We start from the raw sequence: 20,635 nt of genomic DNA, 5'->3' as shown, positions 1-20,635 counted from the left end.
TTCATGGTCAATGTTAATCGCTGTAGTTTAGGATTATCTGCATCTCTTTCTGTGCCTCTGTCCTGTGTTGGAATATAAGTGACGCAAAATGTAGTTGAGAAATAGTAAATCTATAAATATAAGATCTTTATGTAAAAATTTATGCAAGAGCGAAAGTAATGTAAAAACTAATGCAATCATGATTTTACGTAAATAGGTATATTTACTTATTGTAAAGATAAGGGTAATATAAGAGTAATATAAGATAAGGGTATTTTGAGGGGCTTAATAAAGAAAGAAAGAAAAAAATCATATTGATTATTATTTATGCGTCTTTCGACGTGATCTACGATCGGTTGTATTTTTTACAGTTAGCAGTCTCTTAATGTCGTCAATGATGAAAATTTATTGTCGTTAAGTTGATAATCTATCCTGTTCGCTTTCGTTATCTTTGATAAATGATGGATATTGATCTCGTGGTTGATACTACGAGGATAGAAGGATATTGAAAGATGACAGATGGATTTACATAAATTTGCATGATAAAGGAAATTTTCAACTAGATGCAGTTGCAAAGAGATCGTGGAAAAATTGTAAGAAGATTAACAGATAAAATATATGTTCCTAGGAAATATTATTTTGAGAGGCATGATTAAAAAAATTTGCGACAAATGAAATTAAAGTAAGATTAAATGGATTGACAAAATTGGAATTCATCAATTCTCCGCTGTCCATGATTTTGTGTTCGTATTAATAGAATCTGGCGTTCAAATAATTCAGTGAAATAAAAAAATCTCCTTTTAATAAATGATACCTTGTATTCGATATTTTACTTATTTATTTACAGTCGCATACACTGTCCGTTGCTCTGTATTTGAACCAGTTCATACGAGATCAAGGTACTTTCTGTATGTAATTTGTATCTGAAACGATTCCGTATTTCAATTGTTGCTTTTTATCTTTATTTCAAACTTGCAATCAAGTCTATCGATCTTAAATAATCCAACAAGGTGCAACCAACATTTGCAGCACCGTTTGCAATAATATCGCTCTATTAAATTATCCATGCAAGCAACGATGACAGGTTTCTTAAATTTACAACCATCCTATTCCTCCTTCTTCTAGTCGATCAGCAAATTGATCAAATGTAGAATCTATTAAATTTTATGTTTGCGATAAATTAAAATTGTTGCATAATTTCTGGAAAAATTTAGATATCTACGTTTTATACTGTTATACTGCTATATGATTACATATATACTAATTTTATATACAACTACTTTACTGTAAATAATAAGATTTTGCAATGTTATATGAAATTTAGTAAATTTTATTCCCATAATTAACAATGGTATTATGATTAAAGTTGGATAATTCTTAGTATGCATTTATATAAATAATTTATATAAATAATAAATAATATACAAGTCTGCTGTACGATACTAAATTACTTCAGCGTAACATGGACTGTATTGAATTTCATTTTTAATTATAAACAATATCCTGTATAAAAAAATTTCTCTCACCGCTGGAAAAATTCCTTGAACGAGAACAATCGACAAATCGGTAAACTTAGTAGCGGTATAATTGAAAAAAAAAATTAATTAGACGATAAGGACCATGTTGGAGCGGAGCTGAGTCGCAAGATATCCTCGTGGTGGTCACGAATTCGATAGTAACGGTATACACGACGGCGTAGGTGGACGTCCTTGATCTTGCGATAGTAATCAGGACCTCGCCACCGGTTGTTGTTTTGTTGTTCGCCGATATACCCTAAGTGCCGTGGCCTGATTGGGTCGAGACAGAACTGGATTACAGGACCGGTCCCGAGTCACGTGTCGATGACTTCAGCAGGAATCGATGACCGAAGAAGTCACTAGCCTACCACCGATTATGTACATATTAAGGGAGGAACGCGTGTTGACCGTGCGTTTTTCACGCCTTTCGATTAACTTGCTTCGATGAACGCCGAGTTCGTTTGGAATTTTGCTTGTCTTCCTCTATAGAAAATATTTCTCTATAACTCTTATGCTGAATAACTTCTCTTATGGCGCCAAGTTTACGATCGTAACGCTGTTAACTCTGATTAACATTTTTTGCTTCCAATTCAGATAGCGGGGTATCGATTAAATGGTTTATTTCTCGTTTGTCAATAAATTAAGCTGCACGGTGGAGCGGTTTGTTAGGAGTTGTGATGTTAATTGCGTTTCAGTTTGTAGGAATTTCTATAAAATTCAAGGGGTGTATGAAAATGCTTGAATATTTTACGCAAATTGTTTTCGAATTCGGTATAAAAAAATGAAAGGGTAAACATGCTGGAAACCAGAAAATCGTGTATAGAATACGTCTTTTTAAAATAAATGTATTAAACAAATCAGGTATACCAAAGTTTGTATTTTGATTATCAACGTACTGATACTAATAAAAAATTAATGAAACAATTGTACTTTTATTATTGTATAACAGTGCAACAATAAATACCTCAATAATACACTGAATAAAAATGTAATAACAATGTTATCTCAGTCTGACCAAAGTATTGATCAAACTTTTCATCGATCAGTGTGAATAATCCTGATTATCACTCCTCACAGAATAAATACAAAATGAACTGAATTTGAAATGAAATGAATTTTTATAAAATAATGTTCTGTTTTTATTGTTATAAAAAATTCACTATATTTTTTCATGTCGTGATTTTCATACCTTAATATGTTCTTCTTTCGTATCTTAAGTTAAATTATGAAACTAAAGTGATGATACATATAACAACTTATATACGGGATAAAATTAAAAATCTCAAAATTTTGACTTACACTACTATAATGTTTAGCCCGCCAATTGAGAAACTTGTTGTATAATATCTACTTCCACGCTTGTTATCCGTATCAAAGTATCCAATAGTGATTAATCTACAACAACTCGTGCAACCACTGAAAAATTCTAAAATCTACCTAAGTTTAGTTAAAAAACGAAGCTACGCAACAACCATAATCCTACGCTTCATAAAGAACACCTTGCGTAGTTATCATCGTTGCTATTAATATACATCTCGAACTTACACGTCATTGCACGCTGATCGATCCAAGGAAATACATACCTAATCATATTCTACACGATCATGCAAAATATCGTTCCCGACTAACATCCGGCGACGCATCGAGTTTATTTCTTCGCTCGTACACTCAGGGTGTCCCGCGTCGAAGTCGCGCCCAAGGCGGTTTCTCATTACTGCTAGAAAGATATCGCATGTGCCTCCACGATTGCGGTGAAACTTTATTTCAGCCCGAAGCGACGACGAAGGACCGCGATAAATTCTTGGATTAATCGTGGCGAACGGAATATCCGCTTTGCATCGTGACATCGCGTCGTCGTGTTTCTTTCCCGATAGAACCGCGCTGTTCTCCGCGATCTTGTTCATATATGTCGTTTATTTCGTCGTATTTAAAGTGTTCTAGAGAATTTGTCATTTCGTTCTTGGAAATTTATGTGATACGAAGATTACAGGGAAAAAACACGAAAAATCATACTTTCCATTTTTCACAAGGAAGAGTTTCAAAATTCGATACATTTCTCATGTTTTACAAAATTTTAAAAACATTAAGTACAGTAAAAGATGTTATCGAAGATATAATCGAAGAGATTAAAATATTGATTGCTTTAATTATGACTTCGGTTCTCAGAAAACTTCTTCAACTTACCATTTATCTTTGAAAGGTACATCTATGGATCCAAGATGTTATTTTTGTTTTTAGTTATGCCATTAAAATTCTTCTGTTTAATCGTAGGATTGGAATAAAATTCCAAATCGAGAGAAACGTACATATGTAATGGATATTTATTTTTGAATAATTTTCTTTACGAAGAACAGAAGATTTTATTAAGAATGTATTAATTACTCGTAAGAATAATATTAATAATTTAATTGATCAATATTATGAAACTGTCATACCTTATTCATAGGTCAGCCTAGCTAGCTATCTAATCTTATGTTAACTCGTATTATGATCAATTTTCGTTAAGATATATCACGTAACGAATAATTTATTTATATTTTCTATAACACTTATTTGACGCCACATGAACATTTTTATTTGATTTCGTCCTCATCGATGAAAAATAATACAAATAAATTTATATACTTTTATAATCTTCTCCTTTTGGAACTTTTGATTTAAAAAAGATTCACTATAAGAGTGTTAGAATTCCTGACAGATCATATCATAAATATCTTCGAAATACAAAGAATGTATTAATCATAAATTAACTACTATCAATCTCACTTAATTTCATAATCCATGAAAAATTCCATTACACTAAAATAACTCGATTTACTTCCCGACAATTCAAGAATGAAACATAAAATATGCTACTTAACCGCGTTTTCCTTTCGCAGCGTGTTCACTATGGGTAATAACATAGTTTACCATAAAATCCGTTTCCCTAGGAGCGTATACAGGGGTAAGAAAGTAAGTACGCATTACTAGTCGTTCCGTGGATATTTTTCCACGCGCGTAGGCGTCGCGTAGCCCGAAGGGCGCGACAGTACGCGGCGATGGAACGAGCGGAGAACGCGAGGGCGCGACGCAACCTATGTGTATGGGCCCTATACTATGGGGCGATCCGTTACCCAAGGCGTCTCAATAGAGCTCGCAAGAGTGAAAGGGAAAAATCGCGAAAAAGTAGCTAGATCCGATCAATGATTTACACGCGCCGTCCGTTTAAACGTCTTTCTGTACGTCTCGGGTGATCTACGAGCTGATTTAGGGCGATTGCCGACGCTCGAAATCCACGTGTCTTCTAAGTAAAAGACTACTGGCAATACGAGCGCGTCTCGCGGTATACGTAGATTTTAGAATCTATTTTGCGACCGATTTTTTAACCTTCGAGAAAATTAGATGATCTTTGAACTGTAACGACGTTGAGGCGATTGAAACCAACTGCCCCTTCTGGAAGGGACAAATTATTTACTTTCATAAGTTTCTTATTATGTCTGCAAGAAGATGACATCAATAAGCGTAAATTCCAAAGAAATCGTTAAATAACTGCAATATTTAAGATATTTCTTTTAATCGTTCAACTTATGGAGTTAATTACTATTGTTACTTAGAAACTTATATACCACGCTACGTCAGGCTGGCGAAATTATTCCAAAATTTGTGGACAACTTTTATGAATATATTATCTGTGCCGCACGAAACATTTTGAAATTCCAGTAGCATTAATATGAGACTCGGCTATCGCGATTATATTGATCACGTTTGAAGCAAATGTGGAAATTTGATATTTAGAAGATAATTATTATGAATATTCAACAGAATCATAGTTAACACTTATTATATGCTTAAAATGACTACTCATCGCGTATACTAATTTTTTAAACATACATTTCCAATAAATATCCTATAACTTGTGATGACCTATCTATGACAGTCGGATATTGTTACAGAGCTAATGAAATTTCAAAATGTTTTATATAACCCACACAATATGAACATAAACATCTTCCTACAATATAACAAATATTAAGAAACTTCCGTGGCCAAGTATATGCACGTTTATCGAAAGACTATGTAAATTAGGATACATGAGAATTATTGAAACTCAAGAAATTTTCTTCACTTTTATTCTCGTTTACACCTGTTCCGTTTTTTATTACGCCGCTCTACTTATCTGCTACGTACAACGACCGAACAGAATGTGGCGATCGACGCCAATGCGAATGTCGAATCCCAGCGACAATTCCGGTACGCTCGTTAACTTCAAAATCACGGGACAATTCAAAGAAGTTTTGCCTTCTCGTTTCCTCGTTCGCTCTGGTTTTTCACGATGTCAGCCGGCCGCGAGCATCGACTTCCTGGAGGACATTCCTCTGTACCTATATGGGGTCCTATATCCTGCTCTTGTCCTCGTGGCCAGAGGTGGATGGTGGCAATGGTTGGCCGTTGGTACATTGGCGCAGGTGTGGCGGCACGAGTTCCACAAAGAAGGCCCCGTGGATAGTACAACCTCTGCTCTCTCTCGGTCCACGCGGCGAGGCGCGGACTTTTTAAGCTGGTTCTCGGGCTGCCAGGTCGCCGGAAGAGCCGCGAGTCGGTCCAGGCCACCTGGGAGCCCTTAAGAAACCTCGGTACGCTCGCTTGTGTGCCGCCCGGAAGAATTAATTATGCTAGCGGCCGGTCCGTTAACTCTCCGCCATCGGGAAAAAATCCAACCGATGGAATGCGATTCGATCCGGCGAAATGTCCGGCCTCGGTGCTCTCAATGCTCGCCGATTCGCCGCTTTCTAAGGACCGCCACACGCGCCGCAGCAAACAGCCGCGTTGCACGCGCGTCACTTCGAGTTTGCGCTTGTGTGGAGGAGTGTCGTGGAATTAGAGCCTTGTCGGGAGTTGTGCGCAGTATCTTTGTTGCATTTGTTGGACCGACATAACGGAGTGGCATGGGTGAATCGCAAGGAATGAAACGGTGACTCTCATACGCGATGATTGATGATGAGATCTAACATTAGAACTATCCGAGACTAAAGCGTGAAATTTGTATGAAAGAAACGAAAACGGAAGGTACGTGGAAAAATATAACCATATGTGATATCAGAGAAAGAACAAACGCTTATATCTGTATATTTTATTAAAGATTATTCAAATTTCTAAAAACGTATCGTTGTTAATTTATAAAATTCCTATGGAAAATTTCGAATTGATCATTTCGATCGATTTGTTAGCTATATCGTTGAATATGCTTGTTAATAGTATTGGGGAGTTTCTTTATGTTTAGATAATCCAGAAATACATTTAGTAAAATAAAAATGATGTTTAGCAAGTTTGTATACATTTATTTGTTTTATTAATAAATATAGTTTTCAATATTTACAACCTAAATCTTCCGTAACATAAATTACATTAACATAAATTTTGATAGTATAACCGATTCTTGGACAACAAGAAAAGCCATAGAAACTAGTAAAAATAATAAACTCGAACGCATCATTCAAGAGTAATAAACGATACTATAATAATTTCCAATTTCCAATTACCGAGAATTTGCAAAATCCTACGAATGAAATCCTCCAAGATTATCGACAAAATACTACGTTATATAAGAGAAACGCGTGTGTTATAATTTTTTGTACCCACTGAATCTTCGACTTTTCATAAGAAAAGAGGAGAGAACTAAAAATTGGAGTCAGTGTCTGTACATAAGTCCATAAAACACAAAGTCACTATTATTCATCGAACAACTCATCAGCAATTAATTATTCGTAAGGTGGCGTTAACATTCATACCGAACTTCAGTTTCGCCAACGTTCTACCTTGTAATTTAATATTTATGAAACACCTCTATCGAGCAACAATGTCATGGCGGCGTTCGTAAGAATAGAATGAAAAACAGATCGCTCATCGACACCGGTGGATCGAAGCGGAGGCTCGAGTACTCTCGGCTCGTGGCGAGTTTATGCAACGCGGCGCGAGCTACGCGAGCAAGCCAGGAGAGAATAGCCGAACCGAAAGATCGCGATCTTCGCCTGCCGCGTATCTCACACCGGTTAGAAGTCTATTCTTCAGCAGAATGCGAGGAAGATCTTTAGATAGCTTTGTGTCGGCCAAGTGCGTAGCCCCTTGACTTGAGTTACAACTGGCTGAAGTTTCAGACGGCGGATTATAAAAGTGTACGACCACCTGCGAAATCTTGCCGACTTTCCTTATTATTAAATCTAATCGTGTTTTCCTCTTCGCTGTCACGCTTGCCGCCGCACGATTTGATGGAGCAGGAAGCATTCTTCTGACCGTGTTAAACTCATACATTTTTTTGTTTCTTCTAACAGTTTTTGGAAGTATACGGTTCTTTGGAATATTTGCATGTTGGATTAATCGAAAATCCGGTATCGTGTCTATTGATAGAATTTTTTTTATTAGTACGTACCAGCGTTCAAAAATACTTAGATATTTGCTTATTTTTGATAAGACGTAATTTGTAACTAAGATGTTATGGATGAGAAGAATTGCAATGATTTTATTATTTATTATCATTGAAGCTATAGGCAATAATTAAAATATCGATATAAGTGATCGTTAGCGATTCTGGAGATCTTTCTTTGTCCTCAGGTTGCTTCATTTCTAAACCATTCGATCAAACATATGTAGAATGAAGGAAGTATAGTTAACCTTCTTACAATAAGAATCGATATCGAGAAATCGAAAATTTTTGTTTCAAAAAATAAGAAAAAGGGATCATATTTACAGGATTCTTAATAATCTCAGAAATGAATAAAAAATATAACTCTACTCCTTCTGTAATATTTCAATTAAAAGTAAGAATAAAAATAAAATGATATGAAATAATAGTACTACAAATCCCCCCAAAAAGTTCACAGAAATGTTCGTTTACCAACTTTCATCTTTAATACTTTTAAGTTAGCTAATGAGAGAACCATCCTGTATAATTTTGAAGTATAATACAAAGTGAAACTTCAATGCATATACGACATGTGTATACCTACTATACATAATAATGCACATACCTGCTGGATCTTCTATTCTCCTAAAACCCCTCGAATTTATATCTTTTATTCGCCCTTCAATCGAAATATTTTTCATTTAAAAAACAATATTACCTAAACTTTTATTTGTTCGTCCATTTAAGACATAATATTATTTACTCTGTTACCTAGTTTTTTCATTTTTTCTTAATTAGAATTTTTAAACTATCTATGGATAGCTAAACTTCTTGCATTTTTCCATACTAACCACTAGACGTACCGATGAATTAATGAGTTACTGACAACGCAAATATTCCTTATTCATTCGCTTGAAGTTCTGTTTTGTACAAGAATTCTCCAATCTTCAGACCATATTCTATCGAAATCACTTTCTACAGCGTATTATAAGTAGAATGCTCCGTCCATCGTCAGACCGTATTATACGAAAAACGTGTTGGCAAAGTATAGAACTGGAAAGAAATCTCATGGCACGAAACAAAGCCAAGAGAGGTACTGCTGCCTGTCACCACCGCGTGTTGCCATATTGTTTTATTTGTGTATATGACATTTTCGGACAATACGCGTGTTTATCTGTATGTTTGTGTCGAGACTATCAGAGGACTACTTTCCAGCTTCCGTCTATAAAGTAAAACTCCACTTATCTGAACTTGTCGGGAGACAAACAGTTAATACGATTAGAGTTCGTATCACAAGAGCTAGACACAAGAATGGGAGCTCACGTTCAGACAAATGAATGCAAGCAGAAAAATTGTTAATTCAGTTAATTTTGGGCATTAACTAAAATTTCGTTCAAACAAATGTAGTTCTACTGTACGTGCTATAAGAGACATACTTATAGCACAAACCTATTCCAACAAATCCTAGCTTCTCAAGATCTAAATCATCTTTCCATTCATCAATGGAAAATCTGACGACTCGTGAGAGCACGAAACATCAACGAACGTTTATCACCACTTATATCGCGAAGAGGCAGGTATCAGTGCGTCCAATTTAGCCGGTCTTCTCGGATAAAATTTTGTGTCGAGATCGTAGGCGTGCACACGCGTGGCCGTGTGTATATACGGACTGTACGTGAAACGTACGAGCACACGCAGGAAGCGTGTTGTTCGACTTAATACACGAACTAGAGTTTCGTGGTGGGTTTCTAAGCGACGCACGCAGGCGAACACGCAAGCACGCGGCCGCGGCCGCGCTATAAATTCAAGTAATGACCGTTTATAGAAAATAATGGCGAAGCCGGCACGCATTTATCAGCCGCGTGCGTCCCCGGAATCTATTCGTTCATTCATGCGCCGCGGGATCGAGAAATAATTGAGTGGATCGCTCCTTCTTTCTCTCCGCGCCGCTTTCTGTCCGACGATTCGCTGTGTTTCGACCGAACGCGTTATAAAGGATAGGCGAACGTATTATCGAACGATGAAAAAGAAAAGGACGGCCAGTCGGTTCGAACTTTCTTTCTTCGTTCACGTTTTATGGAGTAAATTAATAGTTTTAATGAACTATAAATTATACGGGATACACATGGTGCTATAACCGAGAATGGAATGATCGTTGCGGGAAAAATGAAATTGATACTGCTCCGCGAGAGATTCTGTAACTTGCGCTTTCGCTCGTGGAGAAGGAGGCTTTTGACGAGACTTAATATCAGAACTATCGGTGATTAAAGAGTAAAATTTATGTTAAAGAAATTATAATGAAAAGTATATGAGAAAATATATGGTGTAAGGAGAAGAATTAACTCTTAGTTATATATTTTACATACGATTATTTAAATTTTCAGAAAATACACTATCGTCGATTTGTAAATTTTTCTGGGAATTTCTTAGAGAGAAGAGTTTCTAGGAGTTTTCTACAATGATAATAGTCACGCTTATCACGAATGAATTGCATGTAACTTTTGGATAACTTGGGAAACCATTTATTACGTGAAATAAAAATAATGTAACCAACAAAAATAAAAGAAACTCACTGTTAAGATAACGATTAAAAGAAGTAAGAGTACTCTAAATTACAAAAAAGAAGAAATTTATTCTAAAATATTAAAATATGAATGAATATAAGCACATCACGAGACATCTCGTACATGCCATTGTTTCCGATTAGGATGACTTCCCTATTCCCTTCGTATCTTTCATTACCCATTAAGTACACATACAACTGGCGAGTTAAAGTTACAGTGGTATAAATCGAGATTTTAAGATTGTAGTCACGTACCTCGACTCATAAAATTGTCATCCCTTTGATTTCATAATTACGTTATAGCTTTATTTTATTCTCCGCAGCATACATTTTCGCGACTTGAAAAGATATATGAATTATATATGTCCACGGATCATACGAAATATATAAAATATATGAATTTATATAACAATAAACATAAAACACTATCTTACAAACAATAATAGCGCATTGATTTACACCACTATAATTCCTAGCCATTTATATATTATAGTGAACATACACTCATATTTTGCTTTTCAATCACGTTCAGCAAAACTCATTTATTAAGAGTTCAACTTACACATTCTCAACCGTCTGCATTACCAATCTTCTCCTTCTCCTCCCTCTATTGTCCGTGCTTATGACAAAATGCGAAAACGCGGTTCGCACAGCTGGCCCGGCGACGTCGCCGGAGAACCGATACCCGCGTCAGATAGAAATCGATGCGGAATCAGGTTGAATCTCCATTTACGTCTCACTCACCACACCGTCTAGCTATATCTGCACCGAGATTTCCGCGATTATTTATCCACGCTGCGCTGTGCGCACAGACACGCGGCACACCACGAGGTTCGCCAGGGGTCTGCAACCCCACCAATTCAGCTTCCAACCGCCCACGCTCTTTCACGAACGTGCACACATGCACAATTTATGCGAAGAATTCCGACCGCGCAGCTGCACGCTGTACTACGGCCGAGTGTCTGGATTTCAGCCGGCGGAAATACGAACGAGACCAACGATACGCTTTGATTCGCGATCTCTTCCGGTTCGACGTGTGTCATCACACTCGCGATACGGAAACGTAGACGATCGAGGTCGAAAAATTTGGCTGATGCAAGTAGGGTGGGGATGAGTGTGATTGAGGTTGCTCTTGGACGTTCTTGCTATGGTTTCTTGGAAATTATTAATTAACAGATTCGTAAGTGGAACTTGCCCATGGATTACAGTTACTCACGAAAATATTCAAACAAGTGCAGGGATTTTACATAAATAGATATACTATGTGTCTTGTTATGAAATTCCATTAGCACCGTTATGAGAACCGATCATCGTGATTTATATCGATAAAGTTTGGAACAGATCTGAAAACGTACGTGGATCATAAAAATCCATAGATCCATGATCCAAAGATCATAAAAAAAAAAAATGATCATAAAAATATTTAGCTGATCAAATATTCTTGTCAACCACTGTGAGATTCACTGATCTTGCGCAATAGGAAATTAGATTGATGCAGAAATTGGAATGTATGCTGCTTGCTTTTTATATATTCAGGTATATTTTTAACGCGACCTTGTAATTTATGTGTATAAGTATAGTATTTAATTTATATAACATTTACTTTTTTAAACACTTCAGTTTGCATAAATCGACGAAGATTAAACTAGGAAAACTTGTCGTTCTAAAAAACAGCTTCTCGTAAATTTCCATGGGACAGTCGATTAGTATTCACCCGTTCGATTAGTATTCATCCGGTCGATTGGATGAAACATAAAACACTCGAGCAAATTGCTACCATGCTCGGGTTAGTCGATTTTTCAGCTGTTTCTGTTCCACCTCGAAAAATCTTAAATTGCTCGTTGCCGTTAATCAGTCTGGCGGCTACTCCGCCACGAGACTAACCTTTTTAAGCTTTACACGCTCGTGCAAGCGTGTATCAATACATCGCTGTGAACATATAGTGAACCCTATTATGAGTGACGTTGATTGAATAATCGTATGTAATTATTCTAATCAGACTTCTCTGCTCATGGCGCTGTTCTTCCTCGCCTCTTCGGGCCACGATGATTGTGATCAGGAGCTTCAACAAATGAACGCGAACTAAGCTGAATGGACGAAGAACGGCGAGTGGAATTTCGTGGATGCTCGGAACAAGCTCATCAGAGATGTAGCTCAGGTGTGTTAAGACAGGCAAGAATATTGAAAGACTAATTGGATCATTTTCGACCATTAACGATTTGGTATAATAAATTACTATTTTTTACCGGTAAGTGTAATTATTCGCAATATCTTGATTATTAAAGAAAGATAGGCAAATGAAGAGGAAGCTTTTCATTTCTGAAGGAAGATTTCGAAGGAAGATAACACAGGTAAATGTATATATTATTTAAAGTAGCAACAGGTTTTTATTCAACAAAAGTATAACAAAAGCTTCTTTAAAATTTCGCTGCAATATTCCTATATTAAATATATAACGTAAAAGTACGCAATGAAAATGTGAAACCATCGTACCAATTAAAATTCGAATAGGGCATGTATTTTACATAAATAAAATCACAATTTGCAACACGTTTAACATCCTTATCTACTTCGTAAAAAGTTCTCCTCGATCTTTCTCACGTGACACCCGTATCCATTGTAATACGCAGTCATATACACGCAATTATATCGTATGACAAATTCCAAATAACAATCGTCGTCTATTACCCAAGCCATGTACCAAATGACCAAGAACGATTTCTCATAGTATCTGACACGCTGCAAATCGGCTAGTACAAGAATCACGCAACCAAGTATTATCGGTTATAATGTAGCTGAAAACTCGCGAAGGAACGATGTGAAATGGCATAGAACGATGTTGGGCTAGTCGATCGTCCAATAAATCCGCCTTAAACGCTTTTGTTCGAGAACTATTCGCTGAAGTCACTTCCAGATGCATTGTGTCCTCGCGAAACGGCGTGTTGCGCAAAACGCAGCTGCGAATCGCGCAATTGAAAGCTCGCGGCTCGTTAGAGCGTTCGTTCTCTCGGCTAGTCCAACCCGCGCATAGTGCACTCTTTAGTTTTGTCATGGTGTTCCCTCCAAATCAGATCCACCCACAATTCATGTCCTTTAGCGACATGATATACGGCGCTTTTAACGGCTACCAAGCAACGAGACGTGATTCAGCGGCGTATATGCAAAGTACATATACCGGTGCCCGAGCAACGCCTCTTTAGGGCCGACTTGCACATTCGCTTTTCCCTGCGCCATGTTAATCCGCGAATGATTTACACGAGAAAACGTGTTACCGTCTAAGGCTACGGTTATAGCGGACGCGTAGTCGGACGAACTGCCGTTCTGACGAATGTAACATTTGAAGACTGGAACGCGTAAAAAAATTACAAAAATTTACATGTATACATTTTTCATTACAATAACGTATGGAGTTTGTGCGAATATCAATTCAGCCGAAAAAAAATCCATTGTAATTGTAGCGTAAAGGAGCGTTCAGACGATCAATATTATTGTCAATTTTTGTATTTAATATTTTTGATTAAAATAGTAAAATTTAAGACATAATAAATTCCAAAAGATGTAACCCTTGTCGTTTTCTGATATTCTTTGCTAAATAATGCAAAGTAAGTTCTCGTTAATGCAAGAGAAGAAGGATGTAAGAAAACATAAAAAGTTACGATTCGATAATGACGAACGTAAGCCACTAACGACTTGTAATTGAAAGTGTCGCAATCGTTTCTTACGTTACAGAGTTATATTCGCTGAATCGTGCAATTCAAAGATAATCAGTACGCTGCAACAAGTCGTACGTGATATACAAACTGAAATTCTTTTCTTCCGACCTGATTTGAACGTCGTTAACGATTCATATTATTCTGTACGCATTAGTTACGTGAAATTTCATCACATTTCAGTGATACATGAAGATACATAAAACTAATTATCAACCTCTACACTTACTTTTCACATAAATACCCACCTTTTTATTGAAAATTGACGAATAAAAAATAATTAAACGTTGCGCGTAAATAAAAGTTCTGCAGTTTTAATTTTATACTTTTTTTCAAATTCAAGCATCTCGTTTAACATCCGAATGTAATATTATAACTCGATAAAAATGATCGCAAATTCAATGACTACCGATAAAGGGCATATTCAATGTTGCATCCTTCTTACGTTTTAGCTTAATAAAAATGTTGTTGAATTTACTGGAACGATCTGTTCTATTCAAAAGAAATTTTGACTCTCATTTGATAAATCATTGATAGACGATATAATTCAAATTATATGCATGTATTGCTCACAAGATCACGTGAAATAATCTAAAGGCTTAATATCTGCGCTTTATAAATATAGCTTCGACAAAAAGTGGCACGGTACTTGTGTTACGTTGTACCTGCATTACGTTATGAGGTATTAAATGAGGATAAAAATAAAAAAATTGGAAAGCCACGAGTATCTTTATTACGTAAAGAATGTTTATTGCGATCGTTAAATAGTTCGAACTAATTCTCGACCGTCGTAATTTTATCCCATAGACCAATACCGTTGACGTTCGGATCGTGCATACTAATTAACGATTACTATTCCGATGATCGTTAATCGGTACGTTGAAGATTAGTAGCGAAGATTATTAGTAGTAGCACAAATCGCTAACAAAACAGCGAATGGTTATTTGAACCGATCATCTATACATGGCCGACTATATAATTGCATGAAGACATCAAGGTGGTCGATACTGATAAACCGTTCTTGTAAACCACCTTTCTTTCGATCCACCCAGAAGCTGCCACGAGGAAATGATCGCAAAAGGAAGACGCTTAAACCAGGAAAAATAAGGATAAGCGGAGCCATTGAGATTTAGAGTCGATCGCGAATAAATCTTTTCCTCCTCATCTTTATCTTACATTTTTCTTATTTTCTGATTTTCCTTCCTACGTATCACCCGCCCTTCTGTCTCTTCCTCTCTGCCTCTCTTCGTTTCTTTCACGGTTATCCTCGTCTGATTCGAGGAGAAGCCACAACATCCACGGTTATTAAGATGTTCGAACTGAAATATGGCGTCCAAAGGAAATAATTGCTCCTTTTCTCCCTCTATCGCCGCGCTCAGATAGCCAGCTACTAATTTATGGCCTAGCTATTTCGAATTGCGAATAGTACGTGCACTACGTGCTCTTCCCCTTCGTAATCGAGACCCCTGCCGCGGTAGCTCTTGCCTTGGATCTTTTCTACTCCTTTTTCCCCTGCTTTTCGACGTTCCAACGTTTCTTTCCACTGGCTAGTTCACTCGGTACCAGGGAGAAAATTGTAGATCCCCGGAGGAAGATTGAAGGCAGGAAATAAAATGGTACAGGGCATCTTATAAGTTAGATGCTGTGGAAAGGAAGTGATTTAGGTAATTAAGCGGTATGCGCTGAAATTGACGTAACGATATGTCTCTGAAATTGTAGGAAGTAGAAAGTATAGTTAGCTTTTTGCGAGGTACATTAGAAGTATTTTGTATTTGCGGTGCGTTGTAATTGACATTGATTGAACGATACGTTTTGTGGAGATATAGATTTGAGAACAGTTTGCGAAATTTGTAGACAAAGTTTTAGAAAAGACGAAGTGATCCATGGAAAAATAAGCTTCAAGAGAAATAATTTTGTCAACAAAATTTAGAATTAAACAGTAATTATATTAAAATGGAATTAATTCGGATGGTAAATGGTATAGTATTATCAAATTTCGATTGCAAAATTTATTTAATTAAAATAATTTTCATTGCCTCTCACTTCGAGTGAATTATACATTCAGTAGCTCCTATAACTTTGATATTCCGAACTAATTTAGGACATTATAGTTTATTATATATACATACGTACAGATTGTTATATTGCTCTAAACATGCAGTATCTTCTTCGTGATAAAATGTAATTTATTTTTCTAAATAATTGAAAAGCATTATGTCCCAATACTTACAATTTTACAAAATATGTTCTTAATTATCAGTAAATTTTTTCTATAAATATCGTTATCATTATCTAAAGAAAGAGAGAAAGAGAATCTTTAAAATTATCTCTAAGTACCATAAAATGCATTAAAAACTATGATTTTTGTAGAGCCACTCTATTTATCAGTGACACTGTATTTTAAAATACAGGCCATCTATGGTACAACAAAAATATTTCCCTGTGCCATTTCTTCCACAGGCAGCAATAATTCTTCGGTAAAGAGAAATAATAAAAAATAATGCATAGGAAGGGCTAGGCATTATCTTTCTTCTGAATCGCCAGATAAACCGCGAAGACGCTATTACATGTCCACATGTATCCGTTTAAATGTTCTTTGCCTATGGCTCGGATCGATATATTTATCTGTACTACTCGAAACGTTGTCGTTCTCAAGAAGATAGATCGCTTCTCAAGTAGGAGATTATTAAGTAACATTACTCGAGACTGTTTCGTCTGCCGTACGTTTTATCTACATGAGACAGACATCGTGTCCTTTGTCACAGAGCAAAAAAAAACTTTTGCTTTCGAAGAAAACGAGTGACTCGCCTTTTCCCCAACATTTCGCTCTCTTTTTCTAACCGTTTCCCTTAATGTTCGACCGTCTCATTAATTCTGTGACAGAGGAGAAGAACCAAGGACTGGTGTAACTGTCCGCATGATAAATGCACACAGATAGTGCACCCTGGCTACCGTGCTACCATGCGTCTTACTTCTGTCTGAAGACCGAGTCATGAAACACGAGATTTCACGCATCTGGAACGAAACGAATCTGGCCTTGACGTTACGCCGAGATTCCACCCGACGAATTATTGGGCAGTTCGGCAAGTTCGTAACGAAATTTAGGAAAAATTTAAAAGATCGTAATTTAAAGTTAAAACTTTTGTAAAGCTAAAGTATGAGCTTTGATGCTCTGATGTTATATTATGCGAAAGTCTTGTTGAAAAATGAGACCTCTCGAATCAAGAACAGTAGTTGTTCGAAAGATCCAGATGAATAATCCTCCTACAGTGTCGATAAGTACGACATAAGTAGATACATTATGTTCATTGTCATAGTTCTTTGGATTTTTTCGGTTCATCAGAGGCCGCAGATGAACATCTCTGAATAAGAATGTTCGGATACTGTTTGATTAAAACTATAGCTAACATGTGGAAATTCTACTATTTATCTTCTTCTTCCTCTACTGTAAATTTGACTTCTATTTCCGATTCATAAAATACTTCAAATTAAAAAGGGGTGTTACTACAAAATTGTAAGAAAGTAGAAATTCTGCGAGAATTTATGAATTTAAAAATTTCTTCACTATTTTATATCTCCTGTGTTCCGTAAATCGTAATTTTGAGTTTCTCTTATGCTTCTCTTTAACTTAATTTTAAGTTTAATTTTAAGCTTAATTTTAAGTTTCTCTTATAACTTGTAAATAAATTCTGAACTTATGCAAAATACAGTATCTTCTACTTTCTTCGTATTTCACTAATTTCTCAAATATAACGCTTCCATAATTCAAGATGTAAATACGAAAGAGAATTAGTAAGTCAATACTTTCTCATTAAATATTCCACAATAATCAATTGTCGATGTCAATTCGACCGATGGTTTAGTGTATCTATGCGCAGGATCAATCAGCACTTCGAACTCGCAATCTCTACGACCGCATCTGACCCTTCAAATCTCCGAAGAGATCGCAAAAGTCATCGGGTACAAAGATTTATTCGCCATGATACACATTCTAAAACTCAGATTGAAACTTGATAATCTGTATTATTCATGTGTAGATCTTCGAATACTTTCTGAGTAGACACATTGCGAAAAATGTTAACCATAAATTAACCAGTATAACCAATAAATTTATAAATAATTATACGATATTGTTCCACCAAATGAACGTAAATTCAAATTGTACTAAATAATCTTCCTTCGACCGATTGAATAAAAATAATACAGCAAATTGTCTGTACAATTTTACTTTTTTACCTTCCATTACTTCTTCCACAAAAAAACAAGTTGAGAGAACGTAACTCAGTAATTTATTTACAAGTTCGACGATATCGTTGCAAGAGAAAATTGAAAGTACAGGCTCACCGAGCAACGATAACGTCCCAGTGTTCGATTTCAGCAATGGCAATACGGTTACATTATTAGAATAATCTCCTTAAAACTCATGGCCGTTGTAATTTCAATCGAAGACGAGCAACGATGCACTGTTATTACGCGGGTTATCGAGGAAGATGTAAATCAGCCGGCTGTTTATCGCGGTTCAATATCCGATTACGAGATCGAAGGACCTATTACTATGGATTCCGAGCATCGAGACGCAAGAGCAACTGGAAACAAAACGAAAGGGAAGGGAGTAGAACGTAAAAGAATACTCAAAGTGGTTGACATCCGCCGCGAACCGCTTCTCGTTTTGAGCCACGGAGAAAACGACGAAGAAATGTGGCGAATCGAGCCAGAATCTGCTATGGTACGGTTATGGTAATAAATATTGTTCGAGAAGGCTGGTATCGGTGGATCTAAGCGTGATTGTATGTAATGATAATCAGCAACCGTTTTACGACGACTGCCCAACCATAAACACTGCATCCAGCCGGCCAATTAACGGTTTCGACTAACTAAGAAATGCGCGTACACTCGAATACAGAGCGAAATCGAATTTTTGTCGTTTCTGTCGTCGAACAAGCATGATTCAATCTGGTCTGGATCGCATTCGATATGGAACAGTCGCACGAGGGTGAGAATATGGGGTGACTGTTCGTGACTGAATTTTCAATTTGGTGAAATTTGGTTTAGTTTCGGGTCTGATGAGCTGATTGGATTTTCTGCTGGATCACCTTTGTGATAAAAAAAGAAGTGAATTAACTTCACTGTGACAGAGATTGTACAGTATCGGTGCACTCTGGTAGGATATACGATAGGAATTTCAACATTAACGAAGATAATTCATTTTCACGTAAATGCGTAAAAATGCGCAATTCCCTAATCACGAGCCGCATCATAAAACTTGACGCAAGTTTGCATCACGAATTTGCTCGCAGATCACGGCGATCATCCTCGTAAGTTTGAACTATCGTTGAATCAGAGATACGGATAATTGCAAGCGTGGAGGGGCCAAATTACGCGAGCGATAATTCAAGCGTCTGCCTCTGATTTCCGTCATCGATTAACTTATCGTTCGATTGGACACGATTGAGCGCGGCTCGAGCGGAACGTTAAAGCTCCTTCGGTCTGCGGCGGCTAACTGGTTTGGTCGCGCGGTTTTTCATCGGTCCCGCTCGCTTGTTATTAGCGAGCAGCGTGGCATTAGCGCGAGCTCCGTAATGCCGCGTCTGTTCTAGTTACTTTATGTTAAGCGAGGGGGCCGAGGCGAGGACGGTAATTTGAGACCATTAACCGCGTCCTTGCTGGGCCGTTTAATCCCAACGAAATCCCGATTTCCATAAGTGGACAATGTAACGAACAAAAAGACACCGCGCTGGACATGCGACCTGTGAAAGTAGAATTCAATAGTTGTTGGAGATTGCCGTTGGGTGCAACGCGATGGGTGACGATGAACGTGTGGAAATTGTTCATTTAAGAAGAGTAAGTTGTAAAAGATAATGAACATTTAGCTTGATCGACGAAAATTGGTGCAAGTTGTTACAGATTGAAGGATGATGGTTACGATAGGTTTTGTTTAGAGGTTGGTGACTGCTAACGCAACGCTAGAATATGGAAAATAATAAGAATAGATAAATTACATATAAGTAGAGTTTGTTATTAATTATACGTAAGTTAATTAAATATAAAGCGTTTTTTACCATACATTCTTCAAAAATTCAGCAAGTCCTTACAGGGTTAACGCGAAACTTAATATCCGAAATTGTAAGACAGTTAAACTTAAGCGATTAAAACTTTCGAATACTAGGTACATAACTTTATGCAATTGAGGGATAGTAATTGAAATCGTATTTGGAGTCTATTAATAGTGTTGTCAATTTTCTAGAAAGATGATAGATATAAGAAAAATATACTGTTCTGAATTTTTAGAAAATAGGAAGTCCTATGCAGAGAACTATAAATTACTTATCTATTTGGCGATGATTTTGCAAAATACCATAATAAATATAATTAAACAGTATAATTTGCAAAAGTACAACTATAGCGACTTTATATATAGAAATTTTTCGCAGTTATCAGGCTGCAAAACAACCATAATTTTGTTTAATCTTTTAAATGTGTATTTTCT

The 20,635-nt window shown here is 36.6% G+C and overlaps 1 protein-coding gene across 1 annotated transcript in view; it reads right to left on the bottom strand.

The window, feature by feature from the left end:
- The window catches only part of LOC143303228 (uncharacterized), a 249,437-nt gene extending 238,171 nt beyond the window's left edge, over nt 1-11,266 (bottom strand). The window contains exon 1 of the mRNA XM_076622012.1: nt 11,001-11,266. Within this exon, the coding sequence (XP_076478127.1) occupies nt 11,001-11,020 (20 nt within the window). The 5' untranslated portion in view covers nt 11,021-11,266. The remainder of the gene's footprint in view (nt 1-11,000) is intronic.
- Nucleotides 11,267-20,635: the final 9,369 nt, after the last annotated feature.

Source organism: Bombus vancouverensis, chromosome 1 (assembly GCF_051014615.1).
Source record: "Bombus vancouverensis nearcticus chromosome 1, iyBomVanc1_principal, whole genome shotgun sequence".
Lineage (NCBI taxonomy): Eukaryota > Metazoa > Arthropoda > Insecta > Hymenoptera > Apidae > Bombus > Bombus vancouverensis.
This window is presented reverse-complemented; position numbering and strand designations above follow the sequence as displayed.